Source organism: Sphaerodactylus townsendi, linkage group LG05 (assembly GCF_021028975.2).
Source record: "Sphaerodactylus townsendi isolate TG3544 linkage group LG05, MPM_Stown_v2.3, whole genome shotgun sequence".
Lineage (NCBI taxonomy): Eukaryota > Metazoa > Chordata > Lepidosauria > Squamata > Sphaerodactylidae > Sphaerodactylus > Sphaerodactylus townsendi.
The window spans coordinates 46,039,590-46,061,818 of record NC_059429.1 but is presented as its reverse complement, the minus strand read 5'-3'; the positions used below and the strand labels follow the sequence as shown (position 1 = coordinate 46,061,818).

The 22,229-nt window shown below is 43.0% G+C and overlaps 1 protein-coding gene across 1 annotated transcript; it reads left to right on the top strand.

Annotated features, from left to right (window-relative positions):
* The first annotated feature begins 583 nt into the window (after positions 1 to 583).
* Positions 584 to 1,270, top strand: LOC125433337. The gene has a single exon (XM_048497841.1). It carries the CDS (start codon positions 584 to 586, stop codon positions 1,268 to 1,270), a length of 687 nt encoding a protein of 228 aa, XP_048353798.1.
* Positions 1,271 to 22,229: the final 20,959 nt, after the last annotated feature.

The following is a 22,229-nucleotide window of genomic DNA, read 5'->3' as shown; positions in this document are numbered from 1 at the left end:
ATGACTGAATGCTCTTCCATATAAAAATTATGAAAAGCTGTGACAGAATCTACCATCCTCCCTAAAATCCTATGCAGGCCTACTTTTCTTCCTAACAGAGTGAGTCTCCAACCGTGGGTGGTACCCAGAGAATAGGTCATGAGGCCAGGAATGGGGAAAGGGAACATGGTGAAGTGGGATAGGAGAGTCAATGAATAATCTGGGATTGCCTAAGAAATTAAGCCTGTTATTCAGTAATGCAACATTTTTATACATTCTAAAGACAAATAAAATGCAAGCAAGTTTTGTGTTAAAATGTAAGATGCCTGTGATTTGCATTAGGAAGGCAGTTACTTTGCAAGTGGATTTTGAAAATAACAGTAAGTTTACTGGATCTCTACATTTAAAGCCCTACTACTTTAATATGTTTTCTCCATACAAAAAAAATTACATGGTAGAATCATTTCAGTGGCTGGTAAAAATCCAACCCCACCTCCCAGTGGTGCCTGCTGGATACCCAACCAACAGGGCAACGGTCTGCAGTGATAAGTGGTGCGATGCGCCAGCTGCAGTATTAATGGTCGCATCATCATGAAACTGTCACATGGGGCATTCCCCTCATTTCAGTGAAAATAGACTCAGTGAAAATGGACTTCAACTGAACATACCCAGAACAGAGTATCTACAATGTGGCTCTCAAACGAGAACAACAATTCAAATTAACGGACAAACACTGAAGAAGGCCACCCAGTTTAAATACCTAGGGTCCCTGGTCTCCATGGATGGCGACACAATGCCAGACATATGGTCACGAATAAATTCAGCATGGTTGAAATGGCGGCAAACTACTGGCATTCTATGTGACTCTAAAATGCCTGAAAAACTCAAGGCTAAGATCTATACTACAGTTGTTCGTCCAGTAGCCCTCTATGGGGCAGAGTGCTGGCCAGCAACAAAGAAACACAAACAAGCCCTTAACACAATAGAAATGAAAATGTTGAGATGGACACTTGGCCTGACACTTCTTGACCATGTGCCAAATGATGACATCCGTCAAAGACTAGGAATACAAGCAATTAGCAAGAAAATGCAGGAAGCCAGACTATGGTGGTATGGCCATGTCATGAGAAGAGAACCAACATCAGTGCTTCAAAGAGAACTACATTTGGAGACAGCAGGACAACGACCATGTGGACGGCCAAAGAAAAGGTGGATGGACACCATCAACGAAGACAAGCGTGCTACCAACCTGAGCCCTGCGGATGCACCAAACAGAGACTTGTGGAAATGACAGTCACTGTGCTAATCCTTCCACTGGGAAAATAGCCTAGAAAGAAGAAGAATCATTTTAGTATGGAACTCCTACCGATACTCTAAGTAGGCCATAACATATGCTTTTAAAAATGTACATACTATCTACATCAGTGGACTTCAGTACTTTCAAACATAGGACCTACTGACTGTGGAACTCACTAAGTTGCAACTTCACATGACAGGAAGAGGGAGTCATAGTTATCATCTCATTGATGTCAAAGCCCAGGCCACGGGCAGTGGACAGAAGAGTTAGGGACAAGAAGTATTAGTTACACAAGATGAAATGTGCCAATGATCAGAGCCACGGAAGAATCTTCTCCACCTGCTGAGTCACATTGTCTTGCCATTCTACTCCTCCTCTTAGCATGTGATCTGGAAGCAGAACACTCATGCTCTATCTATCTATCTATCTATCTATCTATCTATCTATCTATCTATCTATCTATCTATCTATCTATCTATCTATCTATCTATCTATCTATCTATCTATCTATCTATCTATCTATCTATCTATCTATCCTATCTATCCTGTCTATCTATCTGCCTGCCTGCCTGCCTGCCTGCCTGCCTGCCTGCCTGCCTGCCTGCCTGCCACCTGCCTGCCTGCCTGCACCTGCCTGCCTGCCTGCCTGTCTATCTATCTCTATCTATCTTATCTATCTATCTATCTATCTACCCACCCCACCACCCACCCACCCACCCACCCCCCTCCCTACCCACCCCCCCACCTACCCCCCTACCTCCCCACCCACCACCTACCCACTCCACCCACCATCTATCTATTCCATTCCATCCATTCATCATTCATCTATTCATTCATTCATCTATCTATCTATCTATCTATCTATCTATCTATCTATCTATCTATCTATCTATCTATCTATCATTGACAGCACATCAAGTACATATATACACACCTACACATACATATAGCAGCATATAAAAGGATGCAAAAATGGTGGCTTTATTGGGATTTATGACCTACCAGTTGGGGCCTATGACCTACCTGAGGGTCTCAAGTCATAGTCTGAAGACCAAAGATCTACATGATAGGGTTGAAAGTAGTATAAATCATAAACCCTGCTTAGCTGTGACAACATAAATGCTATTGAAATAAAATGGATTTATTCAAGAATAAATTCACTCAGTGTTATGTTTTAAAAGCTACAGTTTTGAAATTACCTATTCTAGATTATTGCAGTTTAAGTCCTTGGGACTGCTAGACTTAGGTATTTCATTATAGGAGCCAATGGCTTCTGTGTTCTTTCTCTGAGCTATGCCCCATTATTCAGAATATAAGTAAGTTGTACAAGGTTGCACACCTTAAGCATATTTCTTCAAAAGTAATTGCCTGATTTCATCGCACCCACTAAACAGGCTTCGGATCACAGTCTCTGCTGCTACACTGTTGGCATAACACAGAAGTAATATTTAACAGCAGTAAATGTTAGCAAAAATGGGGACTATCACATAGCATTTAGAAACATGACCACTAGATTGGCTTTCTGTTCTGGAAACAAAGTAGAAACCCCTCCAGATAATATAACCAAAATTATACTTTTAGGTTTGTTAAGACTTTGGAGAACAGAAGAAATCAAATCTTTTTTTCCCCTTAACTGTGGGACTGTGAACATATTAACTAGTGCTGACACAGAATATGTACTACATCTGCTTCAAATTAAGGGGAGTTTTATAAACTTTTGGAACTCAACATCCCACTTATTTATAGCCTGATCTTGCAACTTTTCCAGTGTAAGATTCTCCTTGCATTTGAAAAGGATAAGACAGCACTATAGTCACTATTTCCATTGAAACTAACAACCTCTTTCCCATTGTAGGATGTCTGCTAATCACACAGTAGCCTACCACATAAACAGTGCTATTTTAGCCAAATTACACCCTTATCAATCCAATGAAGTAAATGGTCTTAAAATCAAATAACTCTGCTTAGGAGGACTGCACCACAGGAAGCAGGTTTCAATTGCCTCTGGCCACCCTTTGATATCTACATAGAAAGTCGATCACTTCTCAGCCTTTTGGCTAAGATCAAGTGTAGTACATAGAAAGTCTGGGAAGCTGGAAGGGACAGGTAAAATAATGCTGGACTTCTCAGGTAGTCAGAGGCTAAATATGTTTATCTTATCGCATGGTTACAGCTAGTACATAGCGGGTTGTTACATGGCTATCATATAGCTTGTAACATCAGTTTCTGTCTACCTGTTTAACCCCTCTGAGGCTGTAATCAAGTGATCAGACCAGATCTCTGCAAATAGAGAAATGGAATATATGAAAAACATCACTACAGCTGTGTAGCTCATAGGCACATAGAAATGTGGAGCAGCAGCACGTGTGTAACCCCTTGAGTCCCCAAGATCCAGGTTCAAAGTCTAGAGTAATTCTAATAAGCTCAAAATATAAATCCAGTTTATTAAACTACAACAGAAAGCATTTGTAAAAACATCCCCCAAAGTATCAACACTGGTTCACTAACCACTATTGTATAGCAGAGTTCACTTGAGTCCTTTGCAGACAGCATTGTGTGTTCTTCCAGAGACCAAGTTTGGAGCAGAGTCCCAAAAATCTTTCTTGCTACAGCAAGAACTCTTCCTGGAAAGACACCAGATGTGTTTTCCAGCTTTGCAGTTGTCCTCGGAGCAGTTCCCCTGTTCCCCTTGCAAGACAAGGGGGAGCAGCTCTGTACTAGGGTGCTTCAGTGCAGTTCTTCAGTTCAGCTGTGGCAAGTAGGCTTGGGCACTGATAGAAACTATCAGTAAATTTCGGGTTCGGATGTCTTTAACTTGGTAAAATATATGGGTTAAAAGAATACAAACCTGAAATTGTAGGGAACTGCAGGGCTAGAGAAAGGGACAGATCCTGCATGCAGGGCTGATCTACGTCAAAGGGCGTGGACAGGAGAAATGGGGAGGGTGATCTTGCATGCTGGCTACTCAGTCTGGCATGAAGGATCATGCCTGCTCTCCCCCGCCTCTGCTGGCCAACCCAGGGGGGTGCAATTTTGCATAGTAGGCTGCTCAGCCCTGCATGCAAAATTGTGCTGAGTCTCCCCCTGCTTCAGCAAAGAGAGGAGAGTGATCTTGCATGCCAGGCCGATCAGCTTAGCATAAGGGATTGCCTTTGCTCTCCCCTGCCTCTGATGTCCAAGCCCAGAAGACTTGCCCACTCTCGCACCATCTCACCTGTCCAAGCCAAAAAGGGCTTGGACAGCAGAGACAGGGGGGCAATCTTGCATCTTGGGCTGCTAAGCCCGGCATGTGGGATCATGCTTGGAAGGGCTTGGACAGCAAAGATGAGGGGTAATCTTGCAAGCTGGGTGGCTCAGTCCTGCATTCAGCATCATGTCTGGTCTCCCCCTGCCTCTGAAATCCAAACCTGAAGGTTTTGGACAGCAGAGGTAGTGGGGCAATCTGGCATGCTGAGCTGAGCAGAGGTGGGGGGGATCTTGCATGTCGGGCTGTTCCAAATGATATGCAGGATCATGTCCGCTCTCCCCACGTCTCTACTGTTCAAGCCCTGATAGCAGAGGCAAGGGTGATCACCAATCACTGACTTATCCAACATGGGGGCTTTGGGCTCATCGGGTGTCATTAGCAGGGGTGCAGTGTCAGGCATCTCTTCTTCCTCAGGACGAAGTCCAGTCCCCCATAGAATGGAGATGTCCAGCTCCTCCAGCATTTCAATGGAGACATCAAGCTTTTTAGGCACCCAGTCTAGGCCAAAGGTGACTTTATCTGAATCACTAGATAATCTGGGAACAAGGCAAAACAGATAGTCTAGAGAGCCACAGACTTAGCCTACAAGGCTGTGCACCAGAAGTCGTCCACTTGTTCTGGGGCCCCGTAGGCCTCTAGATAGAAGCTGAAAGGCACCTTGGCATGGACCAGCTTGAGCAGTGGTTGCTTTTCTGCTTCTGATTGCTGCTTCTTCTCTTAATATTCCAGCAACTCATCTAGAGAGGCAAGGGGTGATCTCACATGCAGGGTTGCTCAGCCCCGCTTGTGGGATGAGGCCATCCCCCCCCCATTCTCTCACTTTCACCTGCCTCCATCTGTCAAGCTCATTAGGGCTTGGGAGACAAAGGTGGCACAAAGATCTGAGTGCTTGTGTTCTCTATTCAGCTCTGCCAAATAGCCTGGGAAATTAAAAATGGCTTTTGGGGGGAGTTTTGTGGTTTGGATTCACATAAACGCCAAGCAAAATGGCAAGTTCTGTTCCTTCCTATTTCCAATCACTGCTGCTCTGAAGAAGGAATGCTTAGCTCTTTCCAGGTACTGCAGTTCTAATGGAAGATAGTTCAGGTCTTCCAACTAACAAATTCAGATTTCTTTTCTGTCCTTTTTCAGCTCCATAGCTTGTAAAACAAGCTTTGTCCTCCAGAGAAGACTGCCTTCAATGTTTCTCAGTCAACCCCCTCTTGCTCTTTTAGCTAGCTCAATCTTGCTTTCGAACAGCTTTTAGTGTTATGATGATCATTTCAACTGCATACCACATGAGTTTTTGCTAAATATGCAAAAGTACCACAAAGCTACACACATATCAGCTATCTGATAGTCTGTTTTGGCCCAAGGTCTATCAAACTATCCTTAGGTCACAGTCTGGAGCTCAGTGAACAGGACTGGGCTATAAAGAACCAAAGCTAACTTGCATTTTTAGTGGTCAAGTGTAAAAGGGGACTTTTGAAAAAGAGGCCCAGAAATCTGTTCTGCAGAATTTAAGACACCTGAATATGGATCATCAAGGAGTTGCTGCTGTCACCTGCAACAGCTGTGGAATGTTGTTTTTCTGCCAGAGGATATGGTAGCTACACCTGCAGCAACTGCAAGTTTGTTACTTTGTTAGAAGAGAAGGTACAGCAGCTTGAAACACAAGTATCTATACTTCAGCACATTAAGAAGAATGAGACTTTCCTGGACAAAATGGAGCAAACAGTACTGGGTTGAGAACATACTGGGGACAGCTCTGAGGAGGATGGCAGCTCACATACAGAAGAGGTGGGCAATTGGAGATTCCTATAACTACTTTATCTATTTCACTTGAAAGAAAGCTAACAGAGGGAGAGATCCAAAATCCGTAATCTAAAAGAGTAGTTTAAACTCCTCTCTTTCCAATATAAATTTCAAGGGAAAAAAAGAAAATTAAAAAATCTTTATAATACTTTCCCAACCTTTATACTAATGAACAAAAAAAATTAGAATTACTATATATTGTATTATTTCAGTACACGGTTCATACACACTTGGGGGGTGCCATGGGGGGCAGGGGGGTCACAGGGGGCCCTGGGGGCGATTTTGCATCCCCCACTTGACGAGATTTGTTGTATCCAGGGACAGAGATTACCCCCTTGTCCCTAGTGGAGTTAATCATTAATAACCGGTTCTCCGAACTGAGAAAATTTTAGTAACCGGTTCTACCGAATAGGTGCGAATAGGCTGCATCCCACCTCTGCTCTGAGGGTAATAATTGTACCACTCTACTCTGCATTGGTCAGACTCACCCAGAGTACTATATTCAGTTCTGAGCACTGCAATTTAAGAAAAATAATGACAAGCTGGAATGTGTTTAGAGGAGGGAAACCAAAATGGTAAAAATCTGGAATCCACGCCCTACAAAGAGAGGCTTAGGGAGCTGGGGATGTTTAGTCTGGAGAAGTCAAGGTTAAGGTGGGACATGATAGCTATGCTTAGATATTTGAAAGGATGTCATATTGGTGAGGGAGCAAGCTTGTTTTCTGCTGCCCCAGGGACTAGGACATGGAGTAATGGATTCAAGATGCAGGAAAAGCGATTGCACCTAAACATTAGGAGGAACTTCCTGACCATCAGTGCTGTTTGACAGTGGAATTCACTGCCTTGGAGAGTGGTGGAGTCTCTTTCTTTTGAGGTTTTTAAACAGAGGCTGGGCTTAACCCATACATGTCAGGAGTGCTTTGAGTTGTATGTGTTTCCCTGCAACTGGCTGAGGCAGATTGGACTTGAAGTGAAGTCCTTGCTGGTCTCTTGCCCAACTCTATGAGTCCTATTAAACTATCTAGTGGAGTACCTAAAATCAGATCTAGGACTAAAACCATGTTTGGTTTTTTTCAGCACAAACAACAGATGCTATCACAGAAGCCCACAGACCATTTGTTGGAGTAGGATCTCAGAGAGCCCACTGCAAATCACTACTCTGCTGCCTGGGTGACCTTGAGCCAGTCACATACTCTCTCAACCTAATTTGTCTTACATGGTTATTGTTGAGAGAATTACATGGAGGATGGGAAAACAATGTTGCAAGCCACTTTGGGTCCCCATTGGAGAAAAAAGTGGAATATATGTAGATTGATATAGATATTGATAACAATTGACTATTGAATTGAAAACAATTGATTTCCTAAACTATTAGGTTTACTTTTAATATTAAACATTCCCACTGAAGTCTGAAAGTAACATATTAAGTCTGCCTTAAGTCTGAACAGGGGTTTTTTTTGCATATCCCTATCACATGCAACACAAAATCTCACATAATATTTTACCTCTAATACTGTGCATTGTTATGATGAATTAACATGATGGTTGTTGCGTCTATATTCAGCTTGTATTTTTCTTATGCTGAGGAACTACACTCATACATCAAGGAGGCAAAGCTTTCAGGCAGAAGATATAGTTTTGAGATTGTTACAAGATCACACTTTTCCAAGATTAACCAGTGAGCACGTCTAAGTGCAGTTAATTAAGTTAATGAAATGGCTTATCGAAGATATAGATTTTAAAATTGAAAGTAAGCCTGAACACTTGGGGAAAAATTACATTGTAAACAGATGCTTGTGTGTCATAATCCATTTGCAAATAAAAGCAATGAAGACCTCCTGCAATTTCATCAACACACTATTGCAGGAAGAGTGAAAGACTAAAGATGCTAAATTGGAAGAGAACATTCTGCATCAATTCCCTTACCTTTTGTATCCAAGTTAAAAGACATTTCTGGTGAGCAATCAAGTTTTTGCAGTTACAGAAGTGCAGCAGAGCGTCACGGCCCATCTCGTCTCCTTCCCGACAGATAAAACATTCTTTTGACTCTAATTAAAAAGATTAATAAAGTAAGAGAACACATCAGGTTTGCATCAATCAACTGCCCATGTGGTTCTTATTATTGTAATTAAAAGTTATCTCCTCAAAATTGTTGGATGGAAGTGCCATGATCCGCAATTGAAAACACATTGAAGGGAGTTTTCCCAACTTATTCTATTTTAAACAGTCAGATTGGAGCAATGCTCTGGAGATAATGTGCTCAAAAGGGTCCTTAGAGGCAAAATGTCAGCAAACATATATTTTATGCCCTTTGAAAGCCCCTTATAAAAATGTGCATTGTGCATCGTTCTGATTTTTTTAGCTGTAAAGGAGGGGTGAGGGAGAGAGATGTAATCCAAATTCCCTTCAAATATAAAACTACAAATGATACTCTTTGGCTTTTACTATCCATTCATTAAATCTCTTGAGAAAGCACAATTCTAATGCATTTTTGTATTCTTCTGGGAGTTGTTCTCTAAGGGCCTCAGGCTACAACTCCCAGCTGTTGTCCTGGTCTCAGTGGCTGTTGTTGAGAGGCCAAAAGATATTTTATGGGAATGGTGTTCCCTCCCTTCACATACCCTCTTGTGCAATATTCAGGGCTGATCAAATATATTTTGGCATTTGAGGGGGTAAAATTCTTCCTCCCCAATGAATATCTATTATTTAACTCAGTTTTCGTTTTAAAATATGCTACATAACTGACAATTTATTTGCCACCATTTAATAATGCCCCAAATCTGCCTGAGGCAGCTGCCTCACCCTGCCTCAGGCCTTTTTAATTAGTAGCCCACCAAGTCAAATGGTTGGCTCTAGTCCCATATTCTCATCAGAATGGGTACAGAAGGCACTATCTAAACACTACAAACTTGGACAGACCCCCACATGGTACATTCAATTAATCAGAAGTGTCGTTTTTAAAATCTGTGATCAAACTGCTAATCAATTAACTACCACTTACTGATGCTTTCAGACCTTGAAAAGACCTAGGGTAACAAAGTCCAATATTACAACATCAGTTAATCATACCAGCTACTTGACTAATGCACTCTGACCTGTGCAAGGGTAATACAAAGACCAGTTCTGCAGGAATGCTGAGAATTCTGGAAACTTTCAGACAGGAAGCCAGTGAAACTCAGGGCAACTGTCTATTAGTCAAGTGAGAATATGAATGTACCAAGAGCCAGTATTGGGGACCACTACCAATGCTAAAAAATATTGGAAAGTCATCTAGCCCTCCTTCCCTCCCATCTCCCCAAATGGTAAAGGCATGTGCTAAAGATATACATAATATAATGTTGATAGTAGACAGTAACAAATATGTTACAAATATTAACAGAGAGTTGAACTATCCTAACCTCATTTTAAGGACTGTAATGGTGAATTGTGGAACTGGTCCAACACCTTCTACCTGCAGAATGAGGGGACTGTCCTAGTTAGAGATTAACCCAGGTGGTATTAAAGAACTTGAAGAGAAGGATTTTATCGGCATTATGTGAGTCTAGTTTTTCTACATAGAATTCTTTAAGAGGCAAGAAGCACTGCACATATAAAGAAACTGGAGGGAGTGGATTCTGAAAAGAAAGGAAAATTCCCTCTTCACCCAAAAATGTTTGCATAGGTGGCCATTTGTCAACAACTATTGTCAAGGAAAGTTGTAGAACCTATATAGAGGTCCCAATACCAGTATCTGATCTCAGTAACAGAAGCTAGTGACTCTGGTCCTGCACAGTTGAGTTTGTTTAAGACTAAGTTAGAAAATACCAAAGAATCAGGTTTTAAACAAAAAGATACTGTGCTGAATTTGATAGTTCACACAGGGTAACTCTCTATGGCCGTTTCCGCACGGAGGCGGAAGCGGCCGGGTCGGCGTACTCGACGCCGACCCGACGACGCTGGGACCGTTCGCATGAATGGTCCCAGAAGGAGCCGGGACGACGGCGCCGCACAGTGTCGCAGGGCAGGGGGGGTGTCCCCAGGCCTTGGCGACGCGCCGGAGGCCCGGGGACAAGATAAGTGCAGGGAGGGAGTGGGGGGAGGCGCCTTGAAGCCGCTGCCGTTCGCGCAGCAGTGGCTTCAAGCTGGCGTTTTCGGAAAAGTGCGCTTCCCAGCGCGCTCTGGAAACACCGGCTTTGCACCGGTCGGGCGGCATGAGGGCGGTGCGGCTGCGATGCAGCTGCGCCCCCTGTGCGAATGGCAGCCTGGGGATGGCATTTTTGCCTTCCCCAGGCCGCCATATTCCGCCCGTGTGGAAACGGCCTATAAGAGTCACCCCTACCATACAAAGACCTTAGTCTTTTATAGTTTTCAAGAATACACACATCATAGTTCATAATCATACCTGCATACTAACCCATATGATCATTTTCCCCGTACACATGCTTTCTGCATGAGCCTTAAAATCTGATTGGCTTGTCTGCCTATCACTAAAGCTGCATGTCCTCTGCTCGTGTCTCCCTGCCCATATGCAAGGGGCTGCAATAAACTGAATTCTGTCTTTCAGGTTTTCAGAAATAACCAGTTTTTTCCACATTCCTAAGTTTGTTCCCAGAGAGAGAAATCTCTCCAAGCTAAAAAGATTTCACATACATTCCTAAGGGTGGGTTTGAATCATAAAGTTCCTTTCCATTTTAAAAAGGTAAAACTGATTTTAACAAATATACTATGTGATTCTAGTAGAATAGAATTATAGTAAAATACAAGTAAATATAAATCTCTTGTTATCATTTTAGTGTTCATTAAAATATAGAAAAACACATTTTCAATTATCTAATCAAATTCCTTTTTCTATTCTAACCTCTGATCTCTTTATTGCTATATTATTTCACGTAGGCATCGCATATAGCTAGTTTTGAAAAACGAGTCTATAAAATATATGTCTTCTGTCACATCTTTAGCCCTTAGTGACAAGATCTTATAGATATTATCTTTCCTTTGCCTCAGTGCATGACTGCTGACATGCTGGCCTTTTCTAGAGAGCAAACCTTTTTCAATCCTTGGTTCTATATTTCCATTTTTCTTTAATATCAATTTTTAGGCCTATGGCCCATCCTGACACTAGATACAAGTAAGGGGAGCAGTCTGTATCCTATTTGTAAGCTTTCCAGAGACATCTGATTGGCCAGTATTGGAAACAGAATGCTGAACTTGTACATCAGTTGAGATCATTAACAAAGGCTCTCTTTCTGTCCAATCCCACCTTCAGAGTGGATGAGTGTTTTCTGGAGACAAGGTCTTCTTCAGTGAGTGTGACTCACTTGTGGAACACCTTCCTGAAGGATGTTTTCCTAATGCCATCTTTTCTAGTCACCAACTTGTTTGCTCAGACCTTCAGTGATTAAAGCTTTTTAGGTTTGTTCATTCTTGGAACTGTAGAATTGATAGTTCCAAGTTTTTGTTGAGGCTGTTCAATGCTGCTTTTACTGTGAATTCATTTATTGTTTTTAGCCTGTTTTTATTTTCAAACATTCCTAGAGTACTTTTAATACTCTTTAGGATGAAAAACAGCATTTATTTTTTAAAGTAAATATGTAGAGTTTCATGTTTATTTATTTATTTATTATTACATTTTTATACCGCCCTCCCCCGGAGGGGGCAGAGCCATAGCTACATGCTGAAACACTATCTGGAATTACGCCATAAAGAAGAAATGATAAACGACTTCCTTTTTTTGTGTTGAGAAAACAAGACTTCTATTTTACTTGTTCTGACCAAACCTAATACGCGTTTATAACACAGAATGCAGGAAAAAGGAAGAATAATGATGCCAGGTGTCTGATCGAGAAAGCTTGTTAGGGACTAATATATATGACAAATTGTTCGAGAACAGTTAAATGTGACCCATCCATGGCTTCAATATCTCCAGTACTTATGGCACTCTGCTGACTAAGGCTTGGGCATGCAAATTAAAGCTGCCTAAGGATACAATACTTTTCACCTGCACTTAGAATTTGCCAACTTCCTTCGAAAAATGAAAATTAAAACCATGATACTCTTCCTTGTTTGTCCATGCTCGTATTCCAAGGTTGCATCCTAGGCAAATTAACTTGGAAGAAAATCCTCGTGGAATCAGTTGGACTTCTTGAATAAGTATAAGAACAGGCTGTAGAAATATTTAAAGACAGCTCTTATTTAATGTATGCTCTGACCTGAATAGTCCAGGCTAGATCGATCTCATCAGATCTCAGAAGGTAAGCAGGGTCACCTTGGTTAGCATCTGGATGGGAGATCACCGAGAAATTTCAGGGTCGCTGTGCACAGGCAGGCAATGGCAAACTGCCTTTGAATGTCCATTGGCTTGAAAACACTAAGGAGTTGCCATAAATTGACTGTGACTTAGTGGCAAAAAAATTACCAAATGTACACATAAACATGCTTTATATAGAATCAGGCCACTGGTCCATCAATGTCAGTATGGTCTACTCAGTTTAGCAGTGACATTCAGGGTCTCAGTCTTTGACATAATCTATTATCTCATCCTTTAAATTGGAGATTCAGGTGATGAAAGCAGGGACCTTCTACATGCCAAGCAGATGTTTTGCCAATGAGCAACAGCCCCACCCCAGAAAAACTGAAAAGGAAACTGGCTTATCTCCTCTGTTGCAATTTTAGGGAAAAAATAAATTTAAAACAGTTAGGTCAGCCCAGGAAGAAAATAAAAGGTAATCAAATATGCAAAAGAATGATTTGTATTTCTGACACATATGGGATTTTCTTGTACTCATGTCACATTCCTTATTTTAGAATTCTACAGGTGGCAAACCCCATTCCAAAGAAGAAGAAGAAGAAGAGTTTGGATTTATATCCCCCCTTTCTCTCCTGTAGGAGACTCAAAGGGGCTTACAATCTCCTTGCCCTTCCCCCCTCACAACAAACACCCTGTGAGGTGGGTGGGGCTGAGAGAGCTCCGAGAAGCTGTGACTAGCCCAAGGTCACCCAGCTGGCATGTGTGGGAGTGCACAGGCTAATCTGAATTCCCCAGATAAGCCTCCACAGCTCAGGCAGCAGAGCTGGGAATCAAACCCGGTTCCTCCAGATTAGATACATGAGCTCTTAACCTCCTACGCCACTGCTGCTCTCCTTGGGGCCACAACAAAGACAACCATCTCCCAGGTGCCTACAACTCACACTTCACAAAAAGGCAATGACTGGATCTTTGGGTATGGGCAGATTCATATACAGAATATGAGCCCTACACTTGAGTTTGGTATGCCCAAATCAGACATTTTTAAACATTCCTACTTACCTACGCATTGAACACATTTTATCCCACCCTCCCTCCAAAGATGCACATGGTTTTCTTTCCCCCATTTTATTTTCACAATGGCTCTGTGAGGCAGAGGTCAATTCTTTACAGGGCAAAAATAATGGGTGTAGGATGCTGTGTAAACTGTTTTGTGAGGCGGACTGCACACAGATCCCATCCCCAAAACTAGTCTGCCCCGTTATATTTTCCTCAATTCAGGATTTTTGAAAATCACTAAACCAGTGATCCTTTTGGAAAATCCCAGGTTGGAGCCACTCCCACATGAACGGCCAGGTAGGAGGCTCTATTTCCCTCCCTTCGACTGCACCATCCACAGTCAGGGAGAATCTGCCTCCATTGCAGGGAGGCCCCTTTCTCTTTTTTTCTTTTTTTGTATGTTGCATCTGTGGGATTACGCAGATGCAGCTGATCATATTGCGGGATGATCAGCATGGCTGTGGGGGTTCATTTCTATATGCCTGTGTAGCTACACATGTGTTGCAGGAAATTAAAACAAAAGAGAGGGGTCTCTATACGAAGGCGCAAAAGCAACCAAGATTATTTCCATGGGCTCCAATTGCTGCCTGCATGGCATGCATGTGAACAGGAAAAAGGAAAACAGATTCCTTTATAATGACTGCAACCCATTATACATTTGCTGTGCAGAATCGACTAGATTCACACCCAAGATTCCCCAGTAAGTTTCCATGGCCATATGGAGATTTGGACCAGGATCTCCCAGATCCTTGTTCAACATTTTTATTATTGCTAGTAACTTAAATATTATGCTATGAGTGAAGAGTCAGAATCAAAATACACCCATACTTCTGAAATATTTATCTACCTCCACACTATCTGCCATATTTCCCAACCTTCGAGCCCTTCGGGGAAGAGGCGGCCTAGAAATCTAAAATATAAATAATAAATAAATAAATAAATAAAACCTTCCAAAAAGCTTTTATAACTCCTGCTACATTTTGCCCAGTGAGAATCCCACACTCAGAAAGCAATACTAAGTATTCTTAGGATGGCTGCCAAAGTCCCCATATCCATCTCCCACAGTGATGATTTTAGGGGAATAAAGGATGTCACTCTTAAAAAAATAGCATAGCTTCATAAATCACTGTAAATTAATTGTTAAACATGCACTATGGATTTTGCATTTTGTATTAAAAAATTAAAAGGCACCAAGTGAATTTCAATAGAAAAAGGCTCCTCCCTCTCCCAGTTTCAACCCAGTAAATGGGACCTGGTGGAATTTGAATTAGCTTTGGGAATACACAGTTTTCCAAGTGGCAGGCCTCAGGCCAAAGTGCCCTTCTTCTCTGTAGCTTCTTGGCCATAAACACATACAAATAAATCTTTGCCTCTCCAAGCAATCAGAGAATTCTCTCTGTTCTTAAATCTCTTCATTTTATTATAAAAAGGAAATTTGGCAAGCTATGCAACCAACTCATATTCCCAAACTTCAGAATCACATGCTGAGGACAATCAAAACCTCAGTCATAATCTGCCCTTGAAAAGATTTTTGGAAAGGCAAGTTTTGTTGTTGAGAAGATGGGGGTGGCAAAAACTCATTGGCAACTTTGATTTGGCTTATCCTACTCTCATTTTGGAGGTGCTGCTTCATCATTCACAATTCTTTGGTTATCTAATTTGTTCTATTTTGTTTAAAATAAAAGTTAATAAAGAAGAGTTTAAATTACAATTAATAAAGTACATTTAGGAATGTCAAAAGGAAGTCTGAGCTCAGAGACTACATATATTACTGCAATTTAACTTTTTTTAGAAGGTTCCATCAGATTCAGGTATTTAGTCTCATCCTTATTTATCAGCCAGCATTCATGCACATGCATCCAACAGGGACTGATGAAAGGAGATTCAAATGACATCATTTTCCAGATCCTCTCTGATGTGGCATGAAGCGCTGAAGCTAAAATTTACAAGGTAGGAGAACAAGACAGCAAGCAATGAAAAAAATCAAGCCACATTTTATGAACAACAGTTCTGGTTTAATTAACAGAGAGAGCATGATATTGGCTTTGTATAGAAGAGACATTATGTCAAATTCCAGTTTAGCCATGAAGTGGCTAGAGAAGTCACTCACTTTAATAATGTCAATTCCGCAGTAATAAAATAGAAATAATGGACCAACAGATTCAATGAATGTTAAAGATTACACACAGTTCTTTGCACTCACAAGTACTATGGAAACAATTAGCAATCTTTCCAATGTATGAATATTGATGAACATCGGGTTAAGCAATCACCATCTGTACAACATATACTATAATTAGAATTATTATAATTATAAATATTTCAATCTATATATAAAAATGACTACCATAATCCCCACTGTACCTAACTTAGTTATCCTGTCTTTCCTTCATTTTCTTTGAGTTTCTTTTGCTGAATTACAAAGATGCCAGTTCAACAAAATGAAAAATGTGTTAACAAAATGCTTTTAAAAATTTCAGTGTCTGTAAAAGCTATTGTACAGCAGTTGTAAACATTGTTGAGGAAAAATGCTATCAAAATTGTCATATTCACAAAAGTAAGTGATCTTAATCCATGAGTGGCTACGGGCTGCTTTACATGTTACAAAGGTCAAATCCCCTAACTCTGAAATTCTGCATGACTGTCCAAACCTGATTCGTTTGTGAAACCGTGTCCTTCTTCGCTATCGGAGTTTACTCCTCCTCCCCCCCCACCTCATGAGTTGCGAGCACACTACAGCAGACACACCCAGTTGCAGAACTCTTAGCTTAATCCCCACTCACTTTCAGGCAGAAGCTTTGCTTCGGGCCCGTAGTCTCCCCCCCTGGGGGAATTGGCTGGTGTGCCCTTTGCCCAGTGAGGAGCGGACCTTTTCCCACTGTGGAAATGTATATTGTAGGGGCATGATAAAAAAAACCAGCATGTAAAAGTTTAACGTTTAACTGTTTAATTGTGCAAACAGTTCATCGTTACCTGCGTAAACCATTAACAATTCAAAGTTACACGTTTCACTGTTTAACGTTTGCATTCTGGCCAATCGCAAAAGCGGAAATGAAACCAAGGAAAGGCTGCGCACGCATCGCAGATTGGTTGCCGGAATTCCACATCACACTCCAGGGTGGGAAATGAGTCAGGGTTTCAACCCTCATCCCTCCCCTTGGATCAGCTCTGAACCGTGTTAATGGGGTCTATGCCACTTGCAACCAGGTCCTGCTGGAATGCGGATTAACAGGGAGAACGAGCACCAGAAACGGTTTCTGCCACGGAAGCAATGGGGAGGTCGTCCCTCAAACCTGGTTAGTTTGTGTTCTGAAACCTGGCTAAGACGGTAGTGGGGATTCAACCAAAGACTATGTAGTGGACAAAAAGACTCTGAATAGGTTTTTAATTTTTTAAAAAAATATTTCCATTATATCCTGCCTCTCTCCTCAGTGGGGGCCCAAAGTGGCTTATACTGTTCACCTTTCCATTTTATTTCTCCTCCCTTCCCTCCCTTGCATGCTGCCCCTCACTCCCTCCCCTCCCTTACTTCCCTTCCTTTCCCTTGCATGCCACCTCTCCCCTCCCTTCACTAGGGTGGGTGGGCCATGTACAGATACTGGACCCCCTCCCCTCCCTCCCTTGCATGCTACCCCTCACTCCCCTCACTCCCCTTCCCTTGCATGCCACCCTTCCTCTCCCTCTGCTAGGGTGGGTGGGCCATGTCCAGATGCCGGGTCCCCTCTCCCTCCCTTGCATGCCACCCCTTACTCTCCACTCCCTTTCCCTATGCCAATGCTCTGCCCTTCCTCTCCCTCTCTGCTGGGGTGGGTGGAGCCAGCTGTCCAGGAATGCTATGGCCCCCCCTCCCACCTGCTTTGCATGCCACTTGCCTTACTCCCTTCCTTTCCCCTTTTAGACAAGAATTCCTCCCTTTCTTATGGGGTGGGTGGGCCATGTCCAGATGCTGGGCCCCTCCCCTCCCTCCCTTGCATGCCACCTCTTTACTCCCCTCTCTTTCCCATGCGTACCCGCCTTTTCCTCTCCCTCTGCTGCGGTGGGTGGGCCATGTCTAGGATACGGAACTCCCCTCCCCCCCCCCCCTCCCTGCATGCCACCCCTTATCTCCTTCTCCTCACTTTTCCCCTCATGCGTACCACTTCCTTCCTCTCTCCCTCTGCTAGGGTGGGTGCCGGCTTAATGTACAGATGCTAGGTCCCTCCCTCCCCTTCCCCTCTGTGGCTTGCATATTGTACCACCCTCTCCCTCCCTCCCTTTGTATTTTCAAGCAATTTTATTCTCCCTTTCCTCATTTGCCACCCCTTCCTCCTCCCCTCTGCTAGTGTGGGTGGGCCTGTCCAGATGTTGGGTCCCTCCCACTCCCTACGCCTGCCACCTCTACTCCTCCCTTCCCTTTGCATACCGCCTTCCTCCCCCCCTACTGCTAGGGTGGGTGGGCCATGTCCAGATGCCAGGTCCCCTCCCCTCCTCTTTGCATGCCACCTCCACTCCCCTCCTTTTCCCATGACATGCCACCCTTCCTCTCCCTCTGCTAGGGTGGGTGGGCCATGTCCAGATACTCAGGCCCCTCCCTCCCTTTTGCATACACCCCTTGCGCCCACCTCCCCTCCCTTTCCCCCTTGCATGCCACCCTTCCTCTCCCTCTGCTTAGGAATTGGGTAGGCCATGTCTGAATGCCAGGCCCCCCTCCCCCTCCCTTAGACATGCCACCTTACTCCTCCTTGTATACACCCTATCCTCCCTTTCCCTTGCATGCCACCCCTTCACCCCCTCTATAAGAGTCATGCACAGATGGTGTGGCCCTCCTCCCTTGTAGGGATACAATTCTCTACTCCCTCCCTTTCCCCTTTTGTATACCTCCTCTCTGTGGGCCATCGTGTCCAGGATGCTCTTCGGGTCCCCTCCCTCCCCTCCCTTGTATTTTTTTGCCATTCCCCTTACTCCCCTCTCCCCTTTCTCCCTCTGCATGCATGCCACCCTCTCCTCTCCCTCTGCTAGTGTGGGTGGGCCAGCTGTCCAGATGCAGGGTCCTCCCTCCCCTCCTTGTGCATTTTGCCACCCCTTGCTCCCCTCCTTTCCCCCCCATGCATGCCACCCTTCCTCTCCCTCTGCTAGGGTGGGTGGGCCATGTCCAGATGCCGGGTCCCCTCCCCCCCCCTTGCATGCCACCCCTTACTCCCTCCCTTTCCCTTGCATGCCACCCTTCCTCTCCCTCTGCTAGGGTGGGTGGGCCATGTCCAGATGCCGGGCCCCCTCCCCCTTCCTTGCATGCCACCCCTTACTCTCCCTCTGCTACTGTGAAGTAGGTTAGGCTGAGACTGTCCTGAGGTAATCCAGCAAGCTTCCATGGCAAAGTTGGAATTTGAACCTGGGTCTCAAAAATCCCAATCCTAAACACTCACAATGCTGGATCTCTAGATGTAGTCTGGAAGTTCCATTATCATGAATGTACTAGTCCAAATCAGATTGGGTCCCTGGTGCATGGGGAAAGGGACATAAAATACCCAATCTTCACCCCCATTACAGAATCCTGCATATCTGCTTATCCCCCATGCAACATAGTTTTGATCTGAATTGGGCCCAGGCATGCCAGGGAATTAAGGCTGCATGTGTGTACTAGTGCCACTGTGCTTCTTCAGACATAAAAAGCAGAGACAAGTGTACACAAAAACATTGCCATTGTCGCAACTGGTAATTAGGCTGAAGGAATGAAACTAGCTTGCTTAAAGGGAAAGGAGAATTGGATAGGCTTTCATATACTGACCCCTTCCCCACCTTATTGGATTATTTAAAATGCTAAAGAAGAAGAAGAAGAAGAAGAAGAAGAAGAAGAAGAAGAAGAAGAAGAAGAAGAAGAAGAAGAAGAAGAAGAAGAAGAAGAAGAAGAAGAAGAAGAAGAAGAAGAAGAAGAAGAAGAAGAAGAAGAAGAAGAAGGCTGAGGGGGAGGAGGAGGAGGAGGAGGAGGAGTTTGGATTTATATCCCCCCTTTCTCTCCTGTAGGAGGCTCAAAGGGGCTTACAATCTCCTTGCCCTTACCCCCTCACAACAAACACCCTGTGAGGTGGGTGGGGCTGAGAGACCTCTGAAAAGCTGTGACTAGCCCAAGGTCACCCAGCTGGCATGTGTGGGAGTGTACAGGCTAATCTGAATTCCCCAGATAAGCCTCCACAGCTTAAGTGGCAGAGCTGGGAATCAAACCCGGTTCCTCCAGATCAGAGTGCACCTGCTCTTAGACACTGCTCTTAGCCACTACGCCACTGCTGCTCCAAGGAGGGATTGACTTAAAAAAATGTAAAAATGTAAACCTTCAGACACCTATCCTGGGAGCCCTATTTCTCTCCATAGACAATTCAGTGAATCACATCTGTTCAGGCTGGGTGCTTTCCAGATGAAGTTTGAAAATGGCAGAAGTTAGTGACTTTATAGAGTCTTGAGTTTTTCCCAGCCAGCTACATAAAATATTTTTAACTAAACAAAGGTGAAATTGGGACCTTCTGCAGATAAAGCATATACCCTACCACTGAACTATGGTTCCCTCCCTCACCCCACCCCATCAAGAATGCACAAAATGGATCTTTTAGGTCATCAGAACATCTCTAACTTGGGGGACCAGCTGCTCACAAAGCAGGCTCCATCGATCTTTCCTTGGGAAGACTATTCCACAAGGCCGCTTTCTGGCTGGAACAGAGGAACTCGAAGAAGTGTCTCCAGCATCAGTTCGACAGAATCAGGTTTCTCTGATCAGCTAAGAAGATTTCTATTTTCACATTCACATGATCTGATGTCCTAGAAACCATATACAACCAAATGCCCATCTGAATGATAGCGCTCTAACAATAAGGCTTTTCATTATATTAATATTCGTTGCCTATTTAAATGCACTTTCCAACGTGCAAATTTCCTACCTGCATCTGGGTAAGGATGGAAATGTAGGATAAAAGCAGGAAATAATTCTCTCTTTTCTATCAAATTCTTCTTCTCACCCCCAAAGCCATGTTTTTGTGTAAAAAACCCAAGCAAATCTGAAGACAATACATCCCTGGGTTTAGGAAAATGTACACTTAAAAATGGCCATTTCCACACAGCATAACTATGACATCCTCATTATAAAACGCGTTTTGGGGAGGATGTTCACATAGCTCTCTCCCCCAAATTATTTTCATGTGATTTTACTTTTCTCAACCTGGGTTTTTCAAAAATCGCTAAGCAAGTGATTTTTTCTCTCCAAGCCAGATTGAAGACATTTCCTTTCTTGCCCTGTGTAAACAAAGCAGGTAGAAAACATCTTATTCTCATACGCAATTTCTCCTGCCCAATTTTAAAACTCCCCCCTCCCCCCTGATACTTATGTTTTTACTTCTGCCTGCCCACTATTTGGTGAAGCTCTTCAAGCACATTTTTATCAGCAGAGTAGAGCGGAGCTACCCATAATAGACAAGGAGGTCTAGTGAAGGATGCAAACAGGAATGTTCTGCGTATATTCAGACTAACCATTTTATATTTCATTGTTGATCAGTTGCTGCCTACTTGCCACATGGCTCTTGAAGGCATGCTATGTGAAGCTGAAAACATACTGGGTCAGTCTGGGGATGATTTCAAACTAGAAAACAATGATAGTTGGTTGTTTTTATCAAGTATTGGTACATACTGAAAGACCCTCTGAAGCAATGCATTTCCAATGCATTCCAGATTGTAAACTGCACTGCAACGCCATTATATATAACTGTACAAGCTTTATAATGACCTTATTTTCCTGACAGATTCTCATCTGCTTTAAATTGGTCCTACTCCATGGATTTCAATGGTATACCACCAATTTACACCAGACAAGGACTTGGCTGACTCACTTTAATGAGATGCTTGTGGCTAAAGCCTTCACAGAACAATTTGATCATGTATGGCATGGATTGACATAGCCAAAAAAATTCAAAGTTCTGTTGTTCAAGGCATATTTCACTGTTTTCTATTCAATTGTGCTTACAGAAGAGTTGATCGTGTGTGAATGCTAGACTGAAATGAAGTCAGCAGTCTTCGCTATAAATGTCTTATTCAATTGTCTATAACTGGGCAACTTGCTATTTGCAAGTAAAATAGAATAAACTCAGTATTACCTTTACAACATAGTTTGGTTGCCTTTTCCTGCACTGATGTTGTTGGCTAAGTTTTTACAAATCATTTGCAAGGTTTCATTTTGGCTCAAGCCAAAAAAATGTGTGTGTTAGCAGGCAAGCTGAAATATAAATCTTTTCCAAATGCACAGAAACATATGATAGAGAAAATTTGGATATTCTCAGAATGATACCAAGCACAAGAACCACAAAAAACTCAATCTTGCAATGATAAATATTTCCATTTATCTATCTGAAAATTATGAAAGATTCACTCAGCTAGTATAATTAATGTAATTCAGTATCCTCCATGAACTACATGCACATTCACAACAAAGATGGAAATACTATCCACTTGAATAGGTAAGACCTATGGCCTAATTTCCTGTAGTATGCACTTTCAAAAGTTAACCATGAGGACCACATCCTTGAAGAACTTTCTCTCACAATATGAGCCTCTGTGGAAATTGTATTCCTCACAACAGATTCTCTTAACAGTCATCCCACATTTGAGGATATTCC

Coding starts and splice junctions, on each gene's coding strand:
- LOC125433337 (XM_048497841.1), top strand. CDS start 584: ATGGGGCATTCCCCTCATTTCAGTGAAAATAGACTCAGTGAAAATGGA.